Source organism: Muntiacus reevesi, chromosome 10 (assembly GCF_963930625.1).
Source record: "Muntiacus reevesi chromosome 10, mMunRee1.1, whole genome shotgun sequence".
NCBI classification, from domain to species: Eukaryota; Metazoa; Chordata; class Mammalia; order Artiodactyla; family Cervidae; genus Muntiacus; species Muntiacus reevesi.
Window position 1 is genome coordinate 61,626,711 of NC_089258.1, and position 16,216 is coordinate 61,642,926.

General features: G+C 44.3%; 1 protein-coding gene across 1 annotated transcript in view; it reads right to left on the minus strand.

Annotated features, from left to right (window-relative positions):
• Nucleotides 1–13,857, minus strand: part of ZDHHC2 (zinc finger DHHC-type palmitoyltransferase 2) — a 66,212-nt gene extending 52,355 nt beyond the window's left edge. The window contains exon 1 of the mRNA XM_065946803.1: nt 13,471–13,857. Within this exon, the coding sequence (XP_065802875.1) occupies nt 13,471–13,597 (127 nt within the window). The 5' untranslated portion in view covers nt 13,598–13,857. The remainder of the gene's footprint in view (nt 1–13,470) is intronic.
• Between the last annotated feature and the right edge of the window lie 2,359 nt (nt 13,858–16,216).

Consider the following 16,216-nt stretch of genomic DNA (forward strand, 5'->3'; position numbering starts at 1 on the left):
TCAGAACAGAAATAACAGTGGCACATGTAAAGGGATGAATTAAAAGGTTTAAAACATTAGCCACAGCAATAATGACTACAGTAGAGCACTGCAGAATGGTTCCCTTCAGTCGAGGTCGCCAAGAAGCAGTATTTTTACTTTATAACTTCACTGTCATCTATTCATGAAGTAAACTTCTCACACACACAATCTTTCTTTGATCTCAGCTTGAGTTACAGTATATATTTTTCCTCTTATTTGAAGCAAATCACAGCCCTGTCCTACACTGCATTTATCAACAGCACCAGCTCAATCTGCCTGACAGTAATTGCAGAGATAGAACATATATCCAGTTGCAGCAAAAGCAAATTTAATATAATCACAAACTGGCAGGTCACAGATGAAAGGGCATGTACAACTACTGCTATAAGTCACAGTGTAAGAGAACCGGAGTACACAAACGCCACCTAATTATGGACTAGATGCATTCATTAATGTAAACAGGTAGTGCCACACAATTGTGCACAGAGCTGAGTAAGACAGTCATCAATATTTGGACTGAGTCTCTTCCTCCGGTCAATGTGTGAGCCGCATCTCACGTTTCCTACTTGTATCTCTCCACCGATGATATGTATTGATCTTTGTTTTCTGTTCCTAAAGCCATTGTCAGTTACCCCAGATCTGGAGACAAAACAAAGAGCCTGCTATTCATTCATGAATCGTGTTCCCTTTCTGTGCCCTGTACAAGAATCTAGCTCATAATTAACACGGGAGGTTACTGATGCATCCGCAGACACATGTATGTTTCCCCCAAGGCTCCTCCACCAGTTCATGTTTACCCAGTGTATGCACCCTTTAAATTTGCTAACATGTTGCTTTTTGAAAGGCTAAAATTTCTACCAGTTAACATTAGTGTCCTGGTTACCCAAACACTGCTGTTGAATTTTAGACTATGTACAGTCGGCCAGCAGGTCTCAACACGCACCTGATGGCCAGCATTTTCATGAAGGACACAGCCCCCAGCACTAAAGTCTGTTGCATGGGCAAGATGGCTTTAGTCACAGTCCCCAACCACCAACTTTCCTGCAGCACTGTGAAAGGGCAAGGCAGTTAAAAATTGCTCTGGTGACACTGATATGGACCTCACAGACACTTCCAGGGACCCTTCAATTTAGATATGTTTATAGGCAGCTCTGGAATCACATTTCCAACAAAAATCACCTGCTCCAGGAAAACGGTTGGCAGGCTTCAAAAAATTAGGCACACAATTACCATATAATCCAACAATTTAGGGAAGCCTGGTGTGCTACAGTCCATGGGGGCACAGAGAGTTGGATACAACTTAGCAACTGAACAACAAGAAGGCATATACCCAAAGAACTGAAATCACAGACTTGAACGTGTATGTGCAGACGGATGTTCACAGCAGCATCATACACAACAGCCCAAGGTGGAGACAACCAAAATGTTCACCAGCAAATGAAGAGATTAAAAAAATGTGGTATATAATAAAATGGAATAGATCATTAAGAAATTCTGACACATGCTACAACACGGATAAATCTTAAAGACATATGCTTCAGTGAAATAAACAGACAAAAAAAGACAAACACATGATTCCATATATGCGAGGTCCCTAGAACAGTCAGTCATAGAAACAGAAAGCAGAATGGGAAGGCTGGCGAACAGAGTTACTGCTTGATGGGCAGAGTGTCATTTGGGATGGAACAGGGCTGGGGATGGCTAACGATGATGCTTGCGTGGCAGTGTGAATGTACTTAATGCCACTGAACTGCACACTTAGAACAGTAAAATTTTATGCTATGTATATTTAACCACAATACAAATTTCAAAAATCATCTGCTCCAGAGACTATTCTCAAACCACAAATTAAGGTAATATTCACCTGTAGTTAAAGTCTTCTTTCTCATCTCTGGTTATTTCCACAACGAAGAGTTTTCATTGTTTAATTTTTTTTTAGAAATGTGAGTTCCGAAATGGTAAATAGAGAAAAACAAAGCTTTATTGAGATACAGATGTCTAGCTAGGCATTTCCACTGAAGTGGTTCATTCATGTGTCCCGGCAGATTCTCAGTGTTTGAGATTCAGAAGAATGTCTAGGCAAAATGACAAATTCCACGCCTCCTTGGCCTTTTACAGTCAATAGGAAATAGATAAAACTATGAATGTAAATCCAAGGACTTCAAGGGTCTTGGATACTTTTGGATATACACTTCATACATACATCTGTCTCAGACTGATGGCCTCAAATTAAATTATGTACTGCATAGTCTATTTAAGAAGGCTGAGGCGAGGAAGGGGAAGTTGCAATATTTTAGGAAGTCTTTTTTGTTTAATCAAAAATGGGTAAAACTTTTGGCATTATCAGGGGTGATTTTAGTTTTCTGAAAACTTTAAAAATCAAATATAGCATCTCTGGACAATGTTGGCTGACTTTCAGTGCGTCCTGAAAATGCATGTCACTTATTTTTTTTAGCAATTATTTTATATTGGGGCAAATATTTTGCATAGTCAAAATTATAATTTTTCAAATGGGTTATACAATTAACTTTGTCATCTAAATCCTTATTATAGATGATTACATTTCAATATTCAGAAAGAAAAAAAAGAGGCATTTGATTGTTACATTTGCGTATTAGTTCACTAGGGCTGCCATAACAAAGTACCACAGCCTGGGTGCCTTAAACAATAGAAATTTATCTTCTCACAATTCTGGAGGCCAGAAATCCAAGATCAAGATTTAGCAAGTTTGGTTCCTACTGTGGCCTCTTTCCTTGGCCTGTGGACAGCCATCTTTTCCCTGTGTCTTCACATGGTCACTCTGCACACGCGTGTCCACATTTCCTCCAATCACACAGTATTAGGACTCATTCTAACAACCTAATTTTAACTTAATTACCCCCTTAAAGGCTCAGTCTCCAAATACAGTCATGTTCTGAGGTACTGGGGGTTGGGATTTCACCATATGAGTAGGGTGCAGGGGTGACAGTACAACTTGGCCCATAATAAATTGAAAGTGTAAAAACATTACAAACGTGTTTATGAACATCTGAGTGATCAAATAATAAAAAGCTGAAGCAGATAATTCTCTCATAAAGGATTCATGTTCTCCGAAGCTTGAAATGTCTACTGTGATCACAAAAGGGTAAATTAACAAGCTCAGTGAGCACCCATTCATTTAAGAGAAGTTATGTCTTGAATGTTCCTCTGTGTCAGGCACCAGGCTACAATGGTACCCAGACACGGTTACTGCTCTCATGAAATTTTCTACAGGTTATCTTCAGAATATAAGAAAGTTAAGCTTGCCTAACAGAATAAAGTCTTTGTAATTTGGATAGAACAAACTCAGATATCCCATCAACTCACATATTGGTATATGTTTTTCACTTTGGTAGAATTTCTGAGATTAAATTCAGGGGGTCTTCAGAGCATAGTCAGTAAAGAAACAAGAGTTTAACCTCTCACCGTTAGGTTCTCAGTCCCTATTTTACTCGACATTTGAGCATATTTGTCAACTGTGCTTGCTCCCTCCTCCTTGACACCCTCTCTTCCTAGGCTTCAGACCCCACAGCCTCAGCTTTCCTCTACTTCACTACAATCCCCTCTCAGTCTTCCTCGCTGGCTCCTACACACCTCCCAAACTCTCAATGCTGGTCATCTTTGGTTCTCGTCTCTGCTTAATTTACATTCACTCCCTTGGTGGAACAAATGTATCCAAGGTTAAGACTTGCAATTGATTTATATGCTGAGGACTCCTCAGTTTATTCCTCTGGTCCAGACTCTGCCAAATGCCAAACTCATCTGTGCAACTGCTTACTCAGCGTATCTGTTCCCACGTCTCCATACCATTGCTGATCCACGGTCACCCCATCCCCAACCATCTCTGTTCCACCGTCTCTGATTTGTTCTTTCTATCCTCCAACTAGAATGTAAACTCTAAGAGCCATGAACAAATATTTTTGAATGAATGAATGAAGAGATAGATATGCCCATCAATAAATATGGGCAGTTTGAAATGCATTAAACTCTTGGATTAAAATTGCTTGCTAAAATGCAAGTTTACGGGGGCCTACAAGGATCCCTTCCAACCAACATAAAGCTCTCAGTTCTGCATATTTTAGTTTATAGTGTGTTCTAGCGCTGGAATAAGCTGCATTTCATTAAAAATAGGCTCTAATTAAAACCTTGATTAAGTCCAGCTGGTCTCTGCCCTTCATCCTTTCACATTAATGAATCACCCTGGAGGTGCCCTGGATAATCACCAGTCATAGTTAAGCACCATAAATCCCTTACTGCCTTTCTTCTTAGAACATGTCACATAGAGTTGTCCACTGTGTAAAAAACCTGATCACAAATGAGCCCCTGCAATTCAGAGCTGATTTACAACTTTCCAGTTTGAGGCTCATAAAACTGAAATCTTTTTCTTGGTCCCTAAATGGTACCAGGTGTCTCTCATTTAGGGCTCAGCATCAACTGTTTCCGAGCAGGCTGTCTTTCGCATTTCCAGTGGGAATTATACAGACATCACAGAGACTGTACTTCAAGTTGCACCATCTCTCACATCTCTACAGACTTGGTGAAAAGCCCCACTTCAGATTCAGCCACCTACTACCTCTTCTGAGCTGATCTTTGGGCCCTCCAAAACCATCAGCGACACAATCTAGACTGGGTTTTAAATCACCTCATTCCAAACATACTCAAATACTGTGAAGATCCATTTTTTACATGATGCAATCAACAGAGATAGAAATTTAATTTTATCTATATGTAAGAAAATAGATACACATTACAAAGCATTCTGGTCTGCCAAATTTCATTGAGTTATAATCAAATAAATCTATAAAATTCTTGGAAATACATGAAATGCTTTTTACAAGGACTATACCTATTATAAGATAATCATGAAGATAAACTACCCCTTGAAACTAGTACACTTTGGACATTTGGTTTTAAAGGATGTAGAGAAAAAGATTTTTTCTTTTATTCTTGCTTGGTGTTTAATGTACTGATACACTGATCTGAACTATTCTGTTTCTCCAGGGTAGTAATGCTACTGAATAAACCCAGAGAGGTCAAAATATTTTAAGTATAGCAGGAAAGCTTAATTGACATTCCACATGAGGAGAAATTTCAGGACACCATGGAGAAAAACTGGCAAAGAAATAAAGCTCAGTCATCTATAAAAGCACTTCTCTTTCATTTGCATTTAAAAATGTAATCAACAACATATCTAAAATGAACTGCTGTCAAATGCATTTCAGAGTGCAGAGAAGCACTGAGATGATAAATGCAGCAGATATTTTTGCTCCAGTGTCTCCCAAATAAATATGATTTTTAACATTTCTGGCACTAATATTTATAATTCAATTCACAAATCATAGTCAGATGAAAAGTCAAAGTAGGAAAAATGTTACACAAAGGTTTCAAATGTGATTTCATTTTGAAAGGAAAAATATCAAGCCATCATAGCTGGTGACTTTATTGCTAACATATGCTTCTTAGGAAATCAGGTCATCCACCTCCTCCCTGCTGCCCTGAAAATTCCACCCTTTTCCATTCTCAGCATTTGACTGAGATAACCATTAAGATATAACAAAATCACCCTTTAAAAGAATAAGAGAAAAGATATTACAACAATTTTTAAAGGACCATTAGAGAAATTAATTCAATTATATTATATTTTTATTATTAATTCTCTGTAATATATCTACATGGTAATATAAAATCATAGGTTTCCACATAGTATTAAGACTATCTTTCTAAATGATCTTTGGAAAACCGTTTTTCAAAGATTAAGAACATTAATCTTTGAACATTAAGAATGTTCGGAGAACATTAAGAATCTACGGCGAATCTATCACTTTGCAAGTAAGATGAGACAGTGTTTCTCCAGTCATCACAAACAGTGTTGGAGTCTCAGAGGACCCACAAACTCATCACTTCCTAAGAGGGCTGAGAGCTGCGATACAATAGTCAAAATGCATGAATTCAGCAGTATAAATCACAACACGTAAGCCATGATTCCATAATTTTCCATCAAGATGAAAAAGAAAAACACAGCAGACAAACAAAAAACCACTGAGAATTTTCTCACTGAGAACTCCTCATCCGTGCTAATCTCTGGAATATCTGTCTTGTTTGTTTTTTATCTCCCTGCCAATTCTCCCCACCATGAAGGCCAAAGAGATTCAGCACCTTGCTCCTGCTAAATAAACCCTGTTGCCTGGGACGTGGGCTCAACAGCAGCCCAGGCGGCTGACGCTCCCAGAAGCATCTTTACTGAGTCACAGGAGCAGGGCGGCTCCAGGGCGCGGCATGGCCGGCCAGAAGGGCAGAAGCTCCTTCCAAAGGCATGATGTCCACTCCAGCTCACCCACCTCCTCTTGGTTTCTGCTTTATTTTCTAAGCCGGGATCTTCCCGTCTTCCCATGGACTCAATGAGTTGCACTTGGGAAATTCTCTGCCTGCTCACATTCACTCAGCAAGTGACAGGTCCTGAGCTGGGAGCAGAGTCAAAGATGCCCAGGTATCAGGGAAGAAATGAAGCTGTGGAAACAGCCCCACAGCGCACAACTAAGGCAAAAATCACTGCTCGTAACCTCGCTCTGTGATACTTCCGTGTGCAAGGTGGTGAGTATGAGTGGACAGTCCCGTTGCTAGTGACACGCTCTCGCTTCCCTGGTGGTCCAGGGGGTAAGAACCCACCTGCCAACGCAGGGGTCACCGGTTCAATCCCTGGTCCCGGAAGACCCCACATGCGGTTAGCAACTAAGCCCCTGGGCTGCAACTACCGAGGCCCCTGAGCCCTAGAGCCTGGGAGACGCAACCAGAGAAGCCACTGCGGTGAGAAGCCCATGTCACACAACCAGAGAGGCGCCCCCAATCGCCATGAGAGAAAGCCCGCGCACAGCGACGAAGACCCGGCACAGCCAAAATGAAAGAAATCAAATCTTTAAAAAAAAACTAGTGACAGGCTCTCCATCAGCTCTTTTTACCTACTGTATTGATGACTCTCATTTAACCTCGGTCCAGCAACCAGCTCCCAGGAGAGGGATATTTTGTTTTCCATTTCTGCTTTCCTGCCCCTGAGCTGTGAGAGCGGCATTTTGAAAGTTAACCACCCTTCTCCTTATGCCCAAGCTGGACAGAAGCCTTCAGCTTTGCCTTGTGTTTCCGGAAGCAATTTCCCCCCTTAGCTATTAGGAAAAGATCTCTATTCAGTTCTCTAAACTATCTCTGCGGGGGAAAAGTGCCTGGCACATAACAAGGGTTCAACAGATGCTTTTGAATGAATCCTGCTCCACTGCGTCTCTGAAGATGGCCTCTTTCTAACCTTGTGGAAACACACCTTCTCTAGAGACAATTATCTTGACTTAGGAAACCACCCCTCCAGCTTTTGGCTTAATTACTGGAAACACTTGAGCAAGTATTTAACTTGATGGCATGCACGACATTCTCAGTAAGCAATTGAAAGTAAACTTTTTCCCCAACAAACTTTACATTGTTTTGACTTCTAAACCCTCTTCTCTCATCTATTTACATGAACAATTTCATGTTTTCATAAAATTTACCGACATGAATTCATTCAACTTTTATTGAGTACCTCTGCATTATAAGTGCTATAGTAACTGCTTTACTTTTGTTGTCTCTAACAGGATTTAATAGCAAATAGTAATGCTGCATTGTCTAATATACAAATTAAAAGTAGTTTTCTGATGCACTAAATGGAATCAAGAAAGCATTAAGCAGAGTCTTTTCTTCTCCTTCCCACTGACCATTTATATTAAAGTCAAACGGTACATTGGTTAAGAATCTGCAGTATATTTCATACATTTGAGTTTTAGATTTGAAGAAATGTTGAGTTCTTATCCCTCTATTTAGATAATTTAAAACCTTTAAAATATTTGATAATATCAAGAAGAGTTACAGCACTAATACATTTCACATCATTACTGTCAACAGGAAATAATTTTTAATTAGGCATTAAATATTTTGTACATGTAAGTCTTCTATGGATGTCACTTTCCATGTCACTTAAAACTATTTTGATAATTATAGATAGTAACATTTGTATTCTCAAGATCATTTGTCTGTTGTTTTGTTCTTAAAAAGCTCTAAGGTCCTGCATAATTTTTAAAAATGACAGTTTACCAGTAACAAAAATGCAGTTCTTCCTCTGTGGGGCTCAAATTCATTTCTTGATGGAAAACAACTTAGTTTCCACCCTTGAATGTGTCATGGCCTTAAGTTAATGGTAGCTCACCACAGAATCCATGTATGAGGTTTTATATATCTAATCCTTAAAGATATCCTTAAAAGAAGGAAAACGTAATTTTCTATCTCCCAAAATGACCCCTAAATATTTAGACTAATTCTTTTAATTCTTGAACATTTTCAACAATCACTGTGTAATATGAGGTTGCAATCATTTCTGTTTATTAATAAAGACTGCACAATCATGATGTTCTAATAGTCTAACTTCTAACATACTCTAGGGTCAGTAATAAATTGCCCAAGGGCCCAGTCTGACCTGCTATTTTTATAAATAAAGCTTTATTGGAACACAGTCATCCCCATTTGCTAAATTAGCTAACGCTGCTTTTGTGCTACAACTGCAGTGTTGTAACTATCTAGCCCAAAATATAAACCCTCTTAGAATTCTGAAATCACTGCGTAAAGCTTACTTCTAATGAGTTGCTAACTCATTAAACAACAGCCATAAGGTTTAACAAATTTGCTAAGGGACTTCATTGGGCTAGAGAGATTTGGCAAGAAGTCTGCAAGGAAAGGGAGACATTTTAACATTTGCAGCCCAGCAGCTGAAGTCACACTGGTTAACTTGGAAAAAGGACACAGAACTGGTAGCAGGTCTGAGACATTTAAAGTCTTCATCTACAAATGGTAGGAGTTGGCCTAAACGATCTTTAAGTTTTTCAACCTTCCTGATTCCTTGAAATGAGTTCAGTAAGCCCACAAGCAAACTCAGAACCCTCTGAGCACATAACTCAATAACAAATACTTCATGGCACCCATAGAAGGTCAAGGCAGGGAAGGAATACATTTTAGAAAAGTAGAAACCAAATGATTACAGAAGGTATGTGGAGCTTTACTGTGTGATTCTTGAAACTCTCCTGTAACTTCGAGAAAGTCAAAGCGAAAGTCGCTCAGCCATGTCTGACTCTTTGCAACCCCATGGATAGTCCATGGAATTTTCCAGGCCAGAATACTGGAGTGGGTAGCCTTTCCCTTCTCCAGGGGATCTTCTCAACCCAGGGATCAAACCCAGGTCTCCCACATTGCAGGCAGATTCTTTACCAGCTGAGCCATCAGGGAAGCCCAAGAATAGTGGAGTGGGTAGCCTATTCCCGCTCCAGCAGATCTTCCCGACCCAGGAATCGAACCAGAGTCTCCTGCATTGCAGGCAGATTCTTTACCAACGGAGCTATCAGGGAAGCCCATAACTTTGAGGTTACTATCAAATAAAAAAGTATAAAAATAGTTAAAGCAATTTTACATGTTCTCACTTAAAAGGAAACACTTCAGTTACCACAGTCAACAATGTTAACATAATGACCGTCATTATTGGAAAACACATCAACCATGTTCACTATGTTCCCTAAAGCAAGCATGCCTGCAGACTACCCTCATCCCTCATTAGAGATCCTGCATCCTAAATATCCACCTTATAAATTTAACCCTGAAATTTATTAACATCTTACTATATGGAAAATGAGCTAACTAGTAACTAAAAGGACCAAAGAACAAATAAGACATGGAAGCTGGAGTGAGGAGAGGAGTGGGAGGCAGAAGGAAGGCACAGAAGAAACCAGTTCATCAATAAACTAGATAAACACATTCTGAATGATCACAAATATCAGCAGCCCTGTTTTCTCTCTTCTTTGGTAGAACAGGAAGGAAACTTCCCCCAAGTACTTGACTCTCATACAATATATGTACATCCCTTATACTTTTTATGTACACATATTCCAAAAAGAGATGTGAGTTGATTTTTCTAAAATCCAAACACTAAGCAAACATTATGCTAATTGAAAAGTGCCTAGAGAGCCACACACATCCAGGTTGTTAAATATAGAAACCCACTGTAATGAGAACCATTATCTCTGGTTTCCAAGGATACCAGGGTAAGCACCACTCCTAAATTGCAGTTAATTCAGAAAGGGCACAAAGTCATTTATAGTCAGGGTCATCCCAGCTGCCGGCAGATGCAGAAGGAAGGCTAAACCGCCCTCTTTTTCTATTCTGCTCATCACCAGCTCCAGGTGCCAACCCCCACCCTCTGGTCCCAACCCTAGCCAATGATTTCTGGGTGAAATTTGGAAAATCGGCTTGTAAACAGCTACTTCCGAGAGAAAAAGAATCTCCAGAGGGCAGGGCAGTCAGAGATGTGAACAATGCTGGGGGCGGGGGTGGGTAGGGAAGGCTGGCATTCCTCTTTGTTTGTGAAAAGGAGTGAAGCCTGGTTTTGTGGGCCTGCCACGCCAGAGGCCCTCTGTCCTGGAGCCTATGAGGGATAGGACTTATCGAGGAAACCAGCACCATCATCTTCAGGGAATTGCACAACTAATTTCAGCCCTGCCCACCCCCCCCAACCAAGACTATCCAAGCGTTTAGAGTTGGTCACTCTTAAACTGCCACAGTTTCTAGAATTAAGTTCATTTTCAATTTGCCCTTCTAGACTCTGGGCTTCCCAGATGGCACCAGTGATGAACAACCTGCCTGCCAGTGCAGGAGATGCAAGAGACACGGGTTCGATCCCTGGGTCAGGAAGATCCCCTGGAGAAGGAAATGGCAACCCACTCCAGTATTCTTGCCTGGAGATCCCCATGGACAGAGGAGCCTGGCGGGTTACAGTCCATGGGGCAAAAAGAGTTGGGTACAACTGAGCATACATGCTCTCTAGACTTTAGGATCTAGATTTTTCACAGGGTTACTTACAACCTGTTTCTATGGCTTTAGTATAAAAACTACTTTCTGACAACTTCAGAGGCATTCAGGACTTCCTCAGTGGTCCAGTAGTTAAGACTCTGCCCTTCCAATGCAGGGGGCGTGGGTTCAATCCCTGGTCAGGGAACTAAGATCCCATATGACCCCAGCACAATCAAGAAATAAAAATAAATAAGAATAACAAAATAATTTAAAAAAATAAAAATGGAGGCATTCCTCCCTTAGTCAAATTTACACTTACTAAAATACTGGTGTGGGATTTCAAGGATACTTTAGATTTATCTTAAACTTATAGAAAGTATATACAAATTTTAAAAAGTATATATAAAAAAACTTACAGAAAAAAAAAGTATATATATGTGAATACTGGTGTGGGATTTCAAGGATACTTTAGATTTATCTTAAACTTACAGAAAGTATATACAAATTTTAATAAGTATATATAAAAAAACTTACAGGAAAAAAAAATATATATGTGTGTGTATATATATAGACAGGTTTCCCAGGTGGTGCAGTGGTAAAGAATCCACCTGCCAAAGCAAGAGACACAAGAGATTCAGGTTCAATCCCTGGGTGGGGAAGATCCCCTGAAGTAGGAAATGGCAATCCACTCCAATATTCTTGCCTGGGAAATCCCATGGAGACAGGAGCCTCTTGGGCTGCAGTCCATGAGGTTGCAGAGTCAGACATGACTGAGCATATACATATATATACACATATATAAAAATAATATCCAGATAAAACAGCAATCTTCCATTTACTTCCTCCCCCATCACTTGTCCATTCAACACAGGAAGACCTCCATGCAGAACTCAGCTGGGGCAGAAGTAACCGGAAGGGTCAAAAAGCTCTCTCTGCCTTCATGTGTTTCCTCCTGATGGACATGAGGCTGCATCAGGCTAAGCTTCTTAGCTTAATGTGATAACAGAGGTGAATTAGTTTGCCTGTTTTGATAATGGAGGCCTTTTGAGACTCCCCTCTTTTGTATCAGTTCCATTAACTGGAGATGCTCACTGCATCCAAGAGAGAGAAGGAATGAAATACAACAAAGGTTTCTAATAGTTATGTAACATTACAGCTACCCCTCAACAAGGCAGGTCATTTTAAAACTAACAGTTAACACAAAAAGTACAACATGGTTCTGAAAACTTTCTTGCTACACATTCTAGATAACTTGAATACTAGGTATTTAGTTGAGTTGTCCTGATTTCAGTACACAATCCTTAAAAAAAAAAAAAAAAGCTCACTTTTTTTTGGTACTGAAATATTGTTTCTTAATCCAATAAACAAAGTAATAATACCAAATCTTAAAACTATACAAAATGGGAAATCAGTCTCAATTCTCTTAAAAGTTAGTCATTATTTTGGTGTGTTATTCTGACACCTGCTATTTCTCACAAGGGGCCACATTTTGAGGTAAGACGGCTTCGGAGAAGATTCTCTGTGAATCTGGCAGCTTGCAAAACGCTTAAGTTGAGCAGGCCACTCTCTAACCTTTCTCCTGGTCTCACCAGAAGCTAGTGCTCTGGAGGATGAAAAGACAAAACACAAGTCACTGGCAGAAACGTCATCGTCTGGTTCATCCTTTTCTGACAACACACGAGCTTCCACAAAACCTCTAACGTGAGCCTGCTTACATTACGGAACAGGACTGTATTCCCTAGCTGTGCATAATCAACTTTTTGTTTTCTTCTCATCTTCAGCACTGACAGTACCCTAATCCACCAATTCGGGAGCCTAAAACTTGGACTCGAGCCACTTGGCACTCTGGATGAAAAAGCAAAACAAAACAGCGGAAGGGTCGCCTCTTCTTTTCCTTCTATTATCCTGACACCTAATTTCTGGTCTTGCGTATCGCACACATCTCTGAAAACACTTTCTAGTAGCTCACCTCGTCCCCCGCTCCACCCTCCTCCCTCCACCTCTCCGTAGCTAGAAAGAGTCCAACTGGCAATGTTCAAATCGTAAAGGCAGCGAAAACGGCCCTGCGTGCTGTCACAAATGTCTAAAAAGTGGATTAGGGACCAATAGGGAGGGACAGCTCGGGCACCCGAGGCCCCCGGCCCCCGCGCGGGGCTGGCGCAGCTCGGCTCCCGGCCCAGCCCGGAGCTCTCCGGGGCCCAGCGCAGCCTCCCCGGACCTCCCGGCTCGGCGGGGCGCCGGGGCCCCCCGCTCTCCCGGGTACCGGCCAGACGAGGGAGGGGGTGTGGCTGGGCTGCGAGCGCGCCGGGGTGGAGGTGACACCGTCCCCGGAGAGTTGTCTGGGGAAGGCGACCGTACGCGGAGTGGAAGGAGACTGCCCCGAGGCTGTTTTCGGCCGCGGCGCCGGGAGAGCCGCAGCCAGCTGGTGGCGCCCGGGGCGCTCGGAGGGTCCGGGGCGGGTGGGGAGAGCCGGGGCGCGGCGCCGGGCGCTCGGGGTCCCCGCGTCCCGGGACTGTCAGGCGGGAGGCGGCGGGGGCCAGGGGCGCGCGGGGCGGCGGCGGGCCGGGCCGGGCGCGCACTCACCGATGCACAGCTGGATGGCGTAGGCGTAGTAGGACCAGCCGAGCAGGAGGCTGATGAACACCACGGGGATCCAGTACAGCACCCGCCGGCACCGCCGCCTCACGCTGCCCGGGCCCGAGGGCGCCATCTTCCAGCCGCATCCACCTGCCCAGCTCCGCCGCCGCCGCCGCCGCCCGCGGGCCTGGCTCCGGGGCGGGCTGGCCGCGCCCGGCGGCCCCGGCGGGACGGGCCCCGGGGCGGCGGCCGGGTGCGCCGCGGCCACTGCCGCCGCCGTGGCGCTAAGTCCCCATCCCGCAGCCCCGAGCCGGCGCCGCGGACTCCCCGCTCCTCAGCGCGGCGGCGGCGGTGGCTGCGAGAGGAGGGCGCGGAGGCGGCGGCCGGGGAGGAGCGGGCAGCGAGCGGCGGGAGGAGGAGGAGGAGGCGGCGGCGGCGGTGGGAGCCTCCGCCCCGCCTCCGCGCGGCCCGCCCGCCCCCCGGCGTCCCCCTCCAGGCCGCCGGCCCGGCGCGGCCCGCGGCGCCCTCCGGCGTGCGCTCGGGGCACTGCCTCCGGTGCCTGCCGCGCCCCAGGCCCTCGCGCCCTCGCCGCGGGGCACCTCACGGGCATCCGAGGCCGGAGAGAAGGTTCCCACCTTGGCCCTTCCACCCCCGCCCCGCGCCCCGGGTCCCTGGACCCCGACGAACCGGCCCCGCGCGGGGCGAGGACTCTGGGCGGCGGCGCGGGGCGCGGAGACGCGCCGGGGAGGGGCCGCCCCGGGAGCCGCCGGCGCGGACCCGATCCCCTCGCCCCGGGAGCCGCCGGCACGGAGCCGGCGAGACGCCTCCCCTGGGGGCGCGCCACCGCGAAGTCCTCAGGCGCCCGCTTCTCAGAGAGGGTCGCTTCAACTGCGGGTCCTGGTAAACGGGGGGCAGCGAGGGCCGGGCTGGCGCGTTACGGCCCGGGCGCCTCCGTTCCGCGAGGCTTTTGGGGGGATGTGGGGGTGCACCGTGCGTGAGGAGGAAGCACCTTGGGTTGGGCATCCAGAGACCGCTGGAGTCAGAAACACCAATTAACTGCTCTGAGAATTTGAGCTCTTTCAAGTCACTTTGTGATTGTTAGAGTAACCATTGCCACCGCCCCCTGCCGAAAGTCCGGGGCTTCCCTCCGGGTACTCTTCCCCAGCCGGTTCTTCACTACAGTGTTTTCTTTTGTGATGGCAATTCTAAACATAGCATATAGCTCGTTGTAAAGCCATTGCTAAAAATCCTGAAAGAATCCTGAATGTAGTGAGACCGACGCCCTGGCTTTAAGGTTGATGAGACGGAAAAGATACGAATGCTTCTGAAATTGTTTTCTTTTTCCCTTCATCTGATTATGAACGAACTTGGCTCCAAGTGGAAACCACCCCCCGCCCCCCAGTTAATATAGTGTCTCTGAATTATGTGCATAATCACTATATATAACGTGTGCGATTTTAACAATTAATGAATATATGTGTATACACCACACAGCAACCATATTGGATGAAATTGCCTCGTATTCATCTGTAGAATGAATGAACAATAAAAAGAAGTACCTATTTACATAAAGAAATTTAAGGTCTTCTATCTGCGATTATCTTTCTGTGACTGGATTAAACAGCAAGCTAATCTCTCCTCCTGAAATAGCTATTATGTTAAACACACACACCAACTCTCTTTGCACTTCTATTTTAAAATGCATAGAAAATGCCTTCAAGTTTCTGTCAGACTTTGAATTATTGAAGTGAGATGACGTCTATCCCAGTGAATCATTTTATGTTGGTAGAAGGCCTTATACCGTTATACGGTAATGAATATAAAAACATAACTTTTTGGAATCCTCAACCTGATAACCTACGGATATCAAACTTATGTTCCCAGTCAGAAGACTCTAAAAACAAGGAAGTTCCTTCTAGGGCTGAGATACCTCCTTAAAGGTGAGAACGTCAGCCTTGAAGGTCACTGACGAATTCTAAGGAATGAGAAGGGATCAATTTTCCCATGCTAGAAACAGTGGAAGAAAGTGCCTGCTTTAGGTATTAGATGCTATAGTGTCATCTGCAGCTTCTCTTCAAGCAGTCTTACAGGGTTTTGTGGTCAGAAATGGAGAGTATTCTCCAGGTTTCACACCTTTTACCCTTTCGGAAGAATATACAGGAGAATTGGAAGGAGGCTGTGCTGCTGTGCTCAGTCACTCAGTCGTGTCCGAGTCTTTGGGACCCCATGGACTGTAGCCCGCCAGGCTCCTCTGTCCATGGGATTCTCCAGGCAAGAGTACTGGAGTGGGTTGCCATGCCCTCCTCCAGGGGATCTTCCCGACCCAGGGATCGAACCCAGGTCTCCTGCATTGCGGGCAGGGCAGATTCTTTACCATCTGAGCCATTTGGAGGAGGCTACATTTTCTTAAAGGGAATCAGTCCTGAATATTCATTGGAAGGGCTGATGCTGAAGCTGAAACTCCAGTATTTGGGTCACCTGATGTGAATAGCCAACTCATAGGAAATGTCCCTGATGCTGGGAATGATTGAGGGCAGAAGGAGAAGAGGGTGTCAGAGGATGAGATAGCTGGATGACATCACTGATGCAATGGACATGAACTTGGGCAAACTCTGGGAGATGGTGAGGGACAGGGAGGCCTGGGGCAGGCAGGCTTAGAGTCCATGGGGTTGCAAAGAGTCCGATGTGAATGAGCACACAACATGTAATTTATAATATTTGAGGAATAATTACAACCTGTTTTGAGTCATCA